At 30.3% G+C, this 12676-nt stretch overlaps 1 protein-coding gene across 3 annotated transcripts in view; it reads right to left on the minus strand.

The window, feature by feature from the left end:
- Window positions 1-2760: 2760 nt before the first annotated feature.
- The window catches only part of LOC139518801 (proteasome adapter and scaffold protein ECM29-like), a 79704-nt gene continuing 69788 nt past the window's right edge, over window positions 2761-12676 (minus strand). For 2 of the 3 annotated variants that reach the window (XM_071310374.1, XM_071310383.1), the window contains exons 40-50: window positions 11409-11477; window positions 10429-10640; window positions 9958-10001; window positions 9594-9639; window positions 9084-9230; window positions 7730-7844; window positions 7244-7349; window positions 6291-6385; window positions 4109-4180; window positions 3348-3758; window positions 2761-3195 (exon numbers count right to left, since the gene is read on the minus strand). In XM_071310374.1, coding sequence (XP_071166475.1) covers window positions 3613-3758; window positions 4109-4180; window positions 6291-6385; window positions 7244-7349; window positions 7730-7844; window positions 9084-9230; window positions 9594-9639; window positions 9958-10001; window positions 10429-10640; window positions 11409-11477 — 1052 coding nt within the window. In that variant the 3' untranslated portion in view covers window positions 2761-3195; window positions 3348-3612. Of the gene's footprint in view, window positions 3196-3347; window positions 3759-4108; window positions 4181-6290; window positions 6386-7243; window positions 7350-7729; window positions 7845-9083; window positions 9231-9593; window positions 9640-9957; window positions 10002-10428; window positions 10641-10727; window positions 10853-11408; window positions 11478-12676 lie in introns of those variants that run through there. The other variant, XM_071310391.1, reaches the window with a different exon arrangement.

The following is a 12676-nucleotide window of genomic DNA, read 5'->3' on the forward strand; positions in this document are numbered from 1 at the left end:
GCTGGAATGTTGCTACTTAGAAATGGAAAGTTCACAATTTGAAAGCTGATCTCATCTCTTTTGTCGTAAAGTTTTGTTTACAACCGACCCTCATTGTCAATTTCTAGATGTAAGTCAAGATATGAGGCCGACTTAACTGTATCTATAGTATCCTTTATCTCTAGTTCGATGTGATGGATGCGTTCCACATAGTCACCAATTTTTTAATTATTTAGTGAAAGAACATCATGTAAATAGCGGAAATTAGAGTTAAAGGATATCGCTAACTTCTAATCTTTTTTCCTAAGAAGTTCCTGCATGAAGTCAGACTCATAATAATAAAGAAAACAGTCGGCAAGTAGAGGGGCACAATTTGTTCCCATTGGAATGCCGACAGTCTGTTGAAAAACACGTCCTCCGAACGCAACAAAGTTGAAAAGCATTGAGGATCCAAAATTCCCAACAGTTGTGCCAGACTTACAACCAGTAGAGTCGTCTTTCAAATTAACATTTATGTCGATCTTGTAGTCTTGTTCATTATAGGCGTTTCAGATTCTGTCTTTAATCTCGAAAAAAGAGACCAAAAAAAATAAACAACGCAAAAATGAATCTCAAATTTTCACCTCAGGGGAATTACTGGTATGACTTTAAGTGTAAATCAGGACAACTTCAGCTGTTATTGGTCCAGCTGTTTCAGAGAATTTTTTTTTTAAAGATTACGATAACAATGCCAAATGATGCAAAATGTAGTTGGACATTTTTTTAACCTAATTTCAACATTTTCTTCATTATATAAGCTTTATATGAAGATATAAAGATAACAAACATTGCTTGGAATAAGTGATTCAACCCCAAAATGTAAACATAAGTTTACATGTAAGATATAAAGATAACCAACACTGTTTGGAATAAGTGATTCAATTCCTAAATGTTTTACCAAGACTGTAAATACCAAAAACACAATCATTGAAAACTTATTTTGACGGAAATGTGAATTATTTATTTCTAAATAGACATAACAATTCAATTTAGAAGATAATATTATAATAAATAGTTACAGCAGAAGTCAAAACCAAGATATTATAGTCTACTATATATCTTGTTTTTATACATATAGAAATTGACAGTGAATTGAGAATGAGCTTCAAAACTTTTCATTTCTGTACTGCACATTCAAGCAGTGCATCTATATGGACAATAAATCTTCCAAGTAAAATTATTACATAGATTATCTTTATTGTCTAGATTTCCTTAAAAACATTTTCTGCTTATTATAAAACTCTTGATCAAAGAACTAAATTTGGTAAAGTTGAATTTATCTCTAGTTTATAATATTTTGGTTTACTTTTATGAAATATCATCCATTGTTGCTTGCAATGATCAATATGGTGGCAGTGGAACAGAATCTTGTAACCTGATGATGAACCTGAGTCCTTTGAGTTTTGGTACCCAATTTTAATTTTTCTGTGAAGTGTGTAGGTTTTCTTTCTTTTTCCTCTTAACAGTTGGTCCCTTATTACCTTGTATATTTTTTACATGTTTTTTAAATAGAGAAAATCAGAGTATTGAGGAACTGACCAATTATTATGAGTTTTTTTTTACAATTTATAGGATAGGGGTGCTGCAGACCCGATACTGGAATTATCAATGTCCTAAATTTATAAAAACCTTACAAACTGTCATTCAAATAATGCATTTAAAACATTGAGGCACATATAATCTCATTAGAAATTTGAACAACAGTAGTTAACTGATGTTAAATCACAGAAATCTACTTAGATATACAAATGAAGGGAACAAATAAAACTTGTGGGAATCACAAGAATGCCAAAGTGGTGTCCAAACAGGCAAGTGTCTCATACAATAAATGCATCAACTCCATTATACCCACTACACATTAGTTTGAAAATATGTTTCCTTGTTCTTAAAATCCCAATGGAGATTTATAATAGTTAGCAGATAGAAGTCCGTGATTTTTGGCAGTTAACTGACACGACAGACATACATTACAACATTGTTAACACTCTTTATTATACCAGATGTATACTCACACTGAAGTCTAACATGCAAATTTAAAGCTTGTTTTAAATGTTTTATACAACTTAGTCTCAATTAGGTATACCCATACCTATATCTTTTTTTATAGATAAAACCTTTCTCTAATTCTATGGAAATTTATCCCTTTCCAAACCCATTGTATAAAAAAAATTTAATCAATGTGTGGTTGCCGTTGATCTCAAAAACCTTTTTAGCTAACTGGGTGAATCAAAATATGCTAACAGGTGTTAATGAAATTGACAACTTCGTGCAATATGAAAGGCCCTCGAAGGGGATTTTCATTTAACAAAAAAAAGAAAATTCATTTTTTAATCATAAGAGAAACAGATTCTTACATAGTTACTCGTGGATTACCTCGCTGAGGTCGGACTTTAAAATTAATAATTTAACTATCTCAATTGGATAAATCTGATAATCCACTGGTATGAATGTAAGCATCTATATTTATCAAATCTTGGAATGATAGATGCATATAGGAATGATTCTGCATATGCTTGTATTGGCTTTATGTCTTATCTAGCCCCTTTATAATAGCAGCTGATAAATCCAACATAAATATCGTCTTTACATGTTAACTCTGTCTGCTTTTATACACAGCATTCCTGCCAATCAGATATCATTATATGATGTTCAAAAAGATGAAATAACCACACAGGTGGCAAGGGTGTGGAGAGGAGTTGATCAACATCTTCTGATGTTCACAAACCATTAATAAGCAGTACATAAACTTGTAATAGGTTTATTTTTCAGATCTCTAACAATTCAAAATAAAATATCCATAACAATAATTATACATAAAAACTTTATTCCATCTTAGACATTGCACTTGTATTATATTTCAATGATAAGACAGTCCTATATCAAATAGCTGTGTTTTAACATTTCAATGATTGATGTTTTAATATTACAAGAACTTTTTCATGGATAAATGTCAAATTTGAAAATATGTTATTTACTTTATTAAATGAAAACATAAAACCAAACCTAAATAACAAATTTATATGATACCAAAAAAAATGCCTCCCATGTTTAATTTCTTCCTTCTTAACTGATCTAGTACACAGTATCAATGATAAGAGATGTGGAGTATTTGTCAATAAGACAGCAGACCATCATCACAAATAATTAAAGATCAACACACACATTTCTTCAATACACCTTATCGCTATTTGTCCGCCATTGCTGGAAATCACTGTAAATTTTGACGTCATAAAACAAAATGTCTGACGCCACAATGGAAAAGTGATTGTTGTTGACGTCAAAAGTTCAAGCGGACGGGTCAGCCGGGAATAGCGATAAGGTGTATAGACAAGTGGTTATATAATGTAAAACTTTAAAGAGACAAAAAAATTACTCTGAAATTGATACAATTGTAAGATATTCTGATGCTGATTATGATTTTAAGAACACAGCATTGTAAAAGAAATGTTATAATGTTGTATGGTCTCTTAAACATATTGATATTTGGTTTAACAGATTCTTTTATAATATACTTATGTTTCCTAACATTCCCCAACCCCAGAATTATTTCTTTGTAGATATTTTATGTTTCGTACAGATCCCCACCCCCCAGAATTATTCTATAGTAGATATTTTAACAGTGATTTGTTTCAACAGTTCGTGGGACTTGTCCTGTAATTCTGGGCTGGAATCCCCAGACATGGCTGACAGTGCATCTTGTACTTTAGACAGAATGTCACTGGACAATATACCATCAACATCTGTAATATAAAAATAATTAGTTATCATGGAGACAGAATGTCACTGGACAATATACCATCAACATCTGTAATATAAAAATTATTACTGTTACCATGGAGACAGAGTGTCAGTAGATAATATACCATCAACATCTGTAATGTAATAAATAACTGTAACTATGGAAACAGCATGTGACTTTGATAATGATTTCAGTCTTTTTTTGTGGTGTTTGAAGTAATAAAAATGTTTAAAGGCATGATGCAAAACTATGCTACAGTTTCTAAATGCCTTCCACAACATGCTTAGATAACCAAATATTTTATTAGAATAATATCAGACAGACCTCTTTATAAAATAAAATTAAACTCACCAATGACTTTATTTATAAGTAATTCTGTTGTACTTAATGCTTCATGTCGTATCACAGTATACTTTATATTACCTGAAACATAAGACAAAGTCATTCAGACGAAGCATACAGTCCCACACTAAGGAATTTAATATTTTTTATACAATGTAGATGTAATAATAAAAAAAAAATCATTCAGATGAAGTTTATAAGTCCCATTAGCTTAAACCTTCTCAATACAATGTAGTTATAATAATAAAACAAAATCATTCAGATGAAGTATATAAGTCCCATTTGGTTAAACCTTCTCAATACAATGTAGGTATAATATTAAAACAAAATCATTCAGATGAAGTATATAAGTCCCATTTGGTTAAACCTTCTCAATACAATGTAGGTATAATAATAAAACAAAATCATTCAGATGAAGTATATAAGTCCCATTTGGTTAAACCTTCTCAATACAATGTAGGTATAATAATAAAACAAAATCATTCAGATGAAGTATATAAGTCCCATTTGGTTAAACCTTCTCAATACAATGTAGTTATAATAATAAAACAAAATCATTCAGATGAAGTATATAAGTCCCATTTGGTTAAACCTTCTCAATACAATGTAGGTATAATAATAAAACAAAATCATTCAGATGAAGTATATAAGTCCCATTTGGTTAAACCTTCTCAATACAATGTAGGTATAATAATAAAACAAAATCATTCAGATGAAGTATATAAGTCCCATTTGGTTAAACCTTCTCAATACAATGTAGTTATAATATTAAAACAAAATCATTCAGAATAGTATAAAAGTCCCATTGTGTTAAACCTTCTCATTACAATGTAGGTATAATAATAAAACAAAATCATTCAGAATAGTATAAAAGTCCCATTGTGTTAAACCTTCTCATTACAATGTAGGTATAATAATAAAACAAAATCATTCAGAATAGTATAAAAGTCCCATTGTGTTAAACCTTCTCATTACAATGTAGGTATAATAATAAAACAAAATCATTCAGAATAGTATAAAAGTCCCATTGTGTTAAACCTTCTCATTACAATGTAGGTATAATAATAAAACAAAATCATTCAGAATAGTATAAAAGTCCCATTGTGTTAAACCTTCTCATTACAATGTAGGTATAATAATAAAACAAAATCATTCAGAATAGTATAAAAGTCCCATTGTGTTAAACCTTCTCATTACAATGTAGGTATAATAATAAAACAAAATCATTCAGAATAGTATAAAAGTCCCATTGTGTTAAACCTTCTCATTACAATGTAGGTATAATAATAAAACAAAATCATTCAGAATAGTATAAAAGTCCCATTGTGTTAAACCTTCTCATTACAATGTAGGTATAATAATAAAACAAAATCATTCAGAATAGTATAAAAGTCCCATTGTGTTAAACCTTCTCATTACAATGTAGGTATAATAATAAAACAAAATCATTCAGAATAGTATAAAAGTCCCATTTGGTTAAACCTTCTCAATACAATGTAGGTATAATAATAAAACAAAATCATTCAGAATAGTATAAAAGTCCCATTGTGTTAAACCTTCTCATTACAATGTAGGTATAATAATAAAACAAAATCATTCAGAATAGTATAAAAGTCCCATTGTGTTAAACCTTCTCATTACAATGTAGGTATAATATTAAAACAAAATCATTCAGAATAGTATAAAAGTCCCATTTGGTTAAACCTTCTCAATACAATGTAGGTATAATAATAAAACAAAATCATTCAGAATAGTATAAAAGTCCCATTGTGTTAAACCTTCTCATTACAATGTAGGTATAATAATAAAACAAAATCATTCAGAATAGTATAAAAGTCCCATTGTGTTAAACCTTCTCATTACAATGTAGGTATAATAATAAAACAAAATCATTCAGAATAGTATAAAAGTCCCATTTGGTTAAACCTTCTCAATACAATGTAGAGGTAAAAATCTTGTTTTGTATGTCATATTATCTTAATCTTGATAACTTGCTGTAATATCATATTGGGAGATAAAATAATAAAACTTAGGACCAAACCCCAAATACCATTCACCTGGGAAGTATGATCATTGGACACAAAGTAAACAGAATTAATGGACTTTACTGTTTTAGACTACAACTTATATGAATAAAAAAATGTCAATCCCATATACTGTATGAAAAAACTTTATAGGTAAGATATCATACCTAAAGATGGAATCATGGTTTCTAACATTCTGGTTGTTAAATCTTGGACCACAGCTTTATGTAATAATATTTTATCTTTTTGAAAGATATGGTATCTAAAAAAGAACAAAAGCATACACAGTTATAATAGCATACAGAATGAAAACAGGGAATGCGTCAAAGGGACAACAATGCAGTGAGAAATTCCCAACCAAGAGGTGGGTTCAATAGATTATATTTTTTTATGATTATATCTGCAATAGTCTATTAATATAGTGCTGTCAATCAACTAGTTTATTTTCACTGCAATATGAATATAATGTATACTTGTTTGATTGACTACAGATGGAAGGTCTTTCATATTTAAAGAAATTGAAAGGGGCAGATATGTGGGGCTTCGAGTGGAGGATAGAATATGTAAGTTATGTAACACTGAAGTTGAATATGAAATTCATTTTCTTCTTCAGTGTCCTGTTTTAGAAAATAAAAAGATCTGAATTTATAGATTACTTAGATAAGGTTAACAAAAACTTTAAAAGCCTCCCAAATAAATCAAAATTAATATGGTTAATGTCATCTGAGGATAATGTTATAATTAAAAAAGTAAGTTTATTATTGTGTACTTTATTTAAAGAGAGAAAATCAATTCTAGATACAGTTTAGTCACCGGTAGTTTGTCCATCTATATTATATTGTAAAACTATATATATATATATATATTCATCTATTTTGCAGATATTATTTGGGTGAAAAAAACAAAACTTGACTTTGTTTAATTGTTAAATAATCAATGTAATCAATATGTAATCACTTGTATGAAATTGAACTTAATTGTACTGCTCAAATTATTGGGCGTCATAATTGACAATAAAAAACTTGAGCAGTACAATTAAGTTCAATTTCATACATTACAGGAAAGGATAAGGTTATCTTCACCATTTCAACATTAGACAACAGAAATGTCATTAACTTACCTATCTATCAGTTTAAACAAAGACTTCAGTATAGTCACTTGTATTTTCCATGTGTTATGAAGTAAAGATGTCAGCAACAAATCACTAAACTTTGAACCAAATTCATCTGAAATAAAAAATGATAAACGGGAATGAGATGATTTAATTGTTGTTCGTGCTATAATAATAACCTCCTTTCCATGGTCAGGAATATGATTTATAATTGTTGTCTCTTTTTGTTTTGGTTTCATCACATAAAGCATGTAACATTCATGCTCTGCATGTGACTATATTGTTCGTTATCATAACTTATTCTTGTACCACCCCAGCAATTACAATCTATAAAGTTGGAGAGTTCTGTATGTCTTATTGTTCTTTTAACTTGGATTATTTGAGATAGAAGATTATTTATTAAAGTAACCAACATTGTGATACATGTATCACTGTTAAAGACCAGGACTGCCCAAATTCAAAACTTATCAACTACATGTGACCTAGGTAACCTACCTTGTGTTGTCACTACTGAAGGCCATGACTGCCCTAAAATTTCAAAATAACAATTAAATTTCTTTTGTTTCATTTCTGGTTTTATATCATCATCTTCACCATTTTTATTTCCTGCCTAAAAATAGAAGAAAACAAATGTGAAAGATAACAGAAGTTGTACACTAAATATGAGACAATTGTTATAGTTCGATGATTTAGATTGTAACATAAAGTGGAGACAACGGTCTATTGGTGACATTTACTTTTTTGTGCTGTTGGGTAGCTGGCTCCTGAAATTCGTCCATATATTATAAAAGGTTGCGATTTTAATAATTAGATAATTAGATGAGATAATAAGAATCCTTCACAATTAGATAAACTAGATATCATTGAGATGGGAGCCATCTCTGTGGGCCCCGCTGTGAATAATGTGCATTAAAAAATTGTAACTTTACCATAGGACATGGGTTTGTCAACTGAAATCAAAGTTTTTGACCTTGACCTTTGACCTATGAAGTTGTTAATAAATTATGACACACCCTTTGGTGTTGGTTTATAAACATGTCAAGTATAAACTTTGAAATGATAAAGGTTCTCAAGATATAGAGCGGACACGATCTTTACCATAGGACATGGGGTTGTCAACTGAAACCAAAGTTTTTGACCTTGACCTTTGACCTAGGAAGTTGCACATAAATTGTGACACACCCTTTGGTGTTGGTTTATATACATGTCAAGTATAAACTTTGAAATGATAACGGTTCTCAAGATATAGAGCGGACACAATCTTTACCATAGGACATGGGGTTGTCAACTGAAACCAAAGTTTTTGACCTTGAACTTTGCCCTAGGCAGTCGTTCATAAATTATGACACACCCTCTGGTGTTGGTTCATATACATGTCAAGTATAAACTTTGAAATCATAACGGTTCTCAAGATATAGAGCGGACACGATCTTCACCACAGGACACAGGGTTGTCAACTGAAACCAAAGTTTTTTTACCTTGACCTTTGACCTAGGAAGTTGTACATACATCATGACACGCCCTCTGGTGGTGGTTAATAAACATGTAAAGTATAAAGTATGAAATCATAATGGTTCTCTAGATATGGAGCCGACACAAAGTGTTACGGACGGACGGATGGACGGATGGATGGACGGACGGACAGACTGATCACTATAGGGGACCGCCTTTGGCGGGACCCTAATAAGATTTGATAAAAATGTCTTTTCTTAAACAAATACTGTTCTAGTTGTTTACCACTGTTTGAGATATGAGAGCATTTTGATGACAAATCAGCCAGAAAACAATAGATAGTTTTTATGTATGTACATGGCCGGAAAAACTGTCTGTAAACTGAATGAATACATACCTTGGATAAATCAGGTTGGGCAATCTGCCAAATTTCTGAGAATCTGTCTAAGGAGTATTCTTCTAAAATATTCCCTGTACACTTGAGGGCCTCTAGTTTATATTCTAATCTTTCCTTCTTAGATTCTTTCATCATTGAATCAACAACCTGTAACAAAATTGAAGAAAGAATTCTTTATCACATCAAATTTACTTCTTTTCCACTAAATTGTTTTATGTGACGTCATGAAAAAAGGTGACCATGCAAGCTGATGTCACATGACAAAAAACCCCACATCTTCTTAAAGATCATTAGAAAAGAAGGATTAAGTGTGTCTACATATTGTCTATAAATCATAAGAGAAACACGTTCTACCACCATATCTTGTGCATTATGATATTTCTGCACTATTTATAATTGTTTAATTTAAATATTCAACACTTGGTAATCCTCGCGTATTCAGTTTAAAAAAGTTATCTGTTTTTGATATATTTCACTAGATACCGTATTTATATATTTATTCTACTTCACCTTTTCAATGCTTGGTTGTCCTTCTGTTTCTTTAGATAGATTTTCCCTAGAATAGAAAATTATTTAACACATAAATCTGTAGTGTAAAATTTATATATCATGTTATAAAACACTATAAAAACTTAAAAATAAAACAATGAGGTCATGCCTTCACAAATATGGAAGATACTTTCCTCAGTGTGACAACCTATTTGGCATATTGATAAATGAAGAATACTGTTTTACCATTATTGTCATCAATTATTTGTTTGTGTTATAACAGCTGGTATCAATTTCAATTGTGATAAAACTTAAAGCATTGAAAGTAAAATGAGAGGTTTTTACATTAAACTGAAAAACAACTGTATTTTTCGTATTGACTTACTTGCAGTAACAGCAGACAGTGTCTATGGCTTGTATCAGTGTCTCCTGGAAATAAAAGATTTAAACATTTAAATTCAGAAATTATTGCAATGTTTTTATTACACATAAAAAATGTATTGCTAAAAATGCGACATGGTTATAAACGCAATAATTTAACAGAATTTTTCTCAATTTCGCAATAATAAATGCACTCAATAATTTCTGAATTTACAGTAATAAACCAACTAAATTGTCCATGCAAGACGACACAAGTTCTTATATAGTGTGGGTTCTCAAGGCTTAATTCCAATAAAAAAATTATTTCTGCAGTTGACTATTACAGATTTATTTTTTTTAAATGAAAAAAAGTTACATTTTGTTAATTAACTAGATTGATTACCTCTACAAATTATCTGAAAAAATATTAAATTTGCAATTCAAGTCAAGATGATTAACAAAGTTGAGACAAATTCATGTCCTCTTAAATTCTTACCTTGCCTGTCCAAATTCTGCCTTGTAACCCTGACAACAAGGTGGTTAGAAGGTTGCCTAAGTGAGGTGGACCTAGCTTGTCCTTGAGTTTCTCTGCTACAGTACTCATGGCATCTGCTGCCTGAGCTTTTGTTGCCCAAGATTGTGAATCTATTGAGGTCTGTAACAGCTCCATAATTTCCTGGAGATATAACCTAATCCCAGCTTCTGTACCTACGGGAAAATAAATAGTTTAGAATCTATGATGGAATAAGTTTGTTTATAATCTATGGTTGGGAATCTATTGAGGTCTGTACCTAGAGGAATATAAATAGTTTATAGTGTATGATGAAATAAAATTGTCAGAAAGATAGACTGGGAATCTATTGAAGTCTGTAACAGCTTCATCATTTCCTGGAGATATAATCTTATCCCAGCCTCTGTACCTACGGGAAAATAAATAGTTAACAATCTATGATGGAATAAGTTTGTCAGAAAGATATTATTGTTATTTACGGTAAATTGAGAAATTATTGTGATGCTTTAATATTTTGAAAATGTGACAAAGTTATAATTGCAATAATTCAAACTCCCATTTAATTTTTTTTATCTAATTAAACAGGATTTTTCTCAATATCCCAAATGTTAAAATCGCATTTTAGTCTTAAAAGACAAAATCGCAATAATAAATGCACGCAATAATTTCTGAATTGATAGTACCATGATTAAGTTCTAAAGTACCAAATTACTTGAAACTTGTTTTGGCAATTATATCCATGGAAGTTCAGAACTAACTTTCAATTTTTCAAAGATGGTATGGAATTTTTTCATTACAACTTTTATAATGTTTTTGTTTTCCATCCTTTGCATTCATTTTCTACTGGCCTAAATGGCAGTTCTCTTTTTTCCTTGCTTATTTTTTGTTTATAAAACCTAATCTGTCACTGGTTAGCTCCCTTTTAACGGATAATAAATATTTGTAAATCCTTTACTTTATTTTACCTGGAGTGATTTCCAACCAGATTTCTTCCCACACGGACATATTATCTTTGGATGACTTGTCTTCAGTTTCTGAAAAGAAATTTAACATTTGAGAACAAGAAACCTTTATCAGACAAGTTTTTGATACAGCAGGGACGCCTATACTTAAAACTGTACTCCATGTAATTGCTCAGACAGCAGTTTTTCCATGAGAAGGGCCTTGTTTCTTCCAAAATATTAAGTTCATTGTTTCAATTTGATAATAAATATTTTTAAAAGTCAAATAAAACTTTAATCAACAGTTGACCCATGAGCGCATGATACACCCTACATCTGGTGTGGAAGTTTAATGCAATAATCATAAATAGTTTCTGAGAAAGTTTTAAGCAATAAACATAAATTGTTTTTGAGATACGGCGGGACATGTGAACCCCCCCCCCCTCTTTTTTTTTTTTTTACAAAAAACTAAATATCACTTAAATAAAATTTTGAATCAAAACCAAATAGTATACAGATTTTTAGATTAATATAACAAAGAAGTGTGTAAAGTTTTAAGCAATAATCATAAATTATTTTTGAGATAGGGCGTAACATGTAAAATCATTTTTGAGATACAGTGCGACATGTGAAAAAAACACCCCCTGTTTTAGTTACAAAGTACCGTAACTCAAAAAGTTTAAATTTTATTTTCACCAAAAAGTATACAGATCATTTGACCATCATAAAAAACAACTATATTATGGTGACTTGAGTAACACCGGTATCACTCAGATTACAATATCTTGACAGGTAAGTTTGTATTTAGCCTATAAAATACTTATTTAGCCTTGAGAATTGAAAGGTCAGTTTATCCCATTAATACAATAGAAGTTGATAAATTTGGCTTCATGCCATTTACCTTGTCCAAAATTTAGGTCACTTTATTGTTATATGGTTAGTACAAAAGAACCCTATCTTCTGACCAATACTTAAAACTTTGTGCATCTTGATTTAAGGAGACTCGCGCGTATAAGATTTTCAGAAAAAAATAAAACATTTATTTTTCATCACAATTTTTATTTATTACCTTGAGAAGTTGTTACTTTATCATATGGTACAAAAATAATTCCAAAAAAATCAATTTGTGTTGGCCCCAGGTGACTTTTACAATGTAGATATCATTAAAAAAGCTCCAAGTTATCTCCCTTTGGTGTAAAAATGCCATTTTTTTGCCTTAAAATTGCAATATCTTTTTTAACTCATCAGTGACCTATATTTTTTATTGTTGTTTTCCAATAAGCTATATATAA

This window comes from Mytilus edulis, chromosome 1, assembly GCF_963676685.1.
Source record: "Mytilus edulis chromosome 1, xbMytEdul2.2, whole genome shotgun sequence".
In the NCBI taxonomy this organism is placed as follows: domain Eukaryota; kingdom Metazoa; phylum Mollusca; class Bivalvia; order Mytilida; family Mytilidae; genus Mytilus; species Mytilus edulis.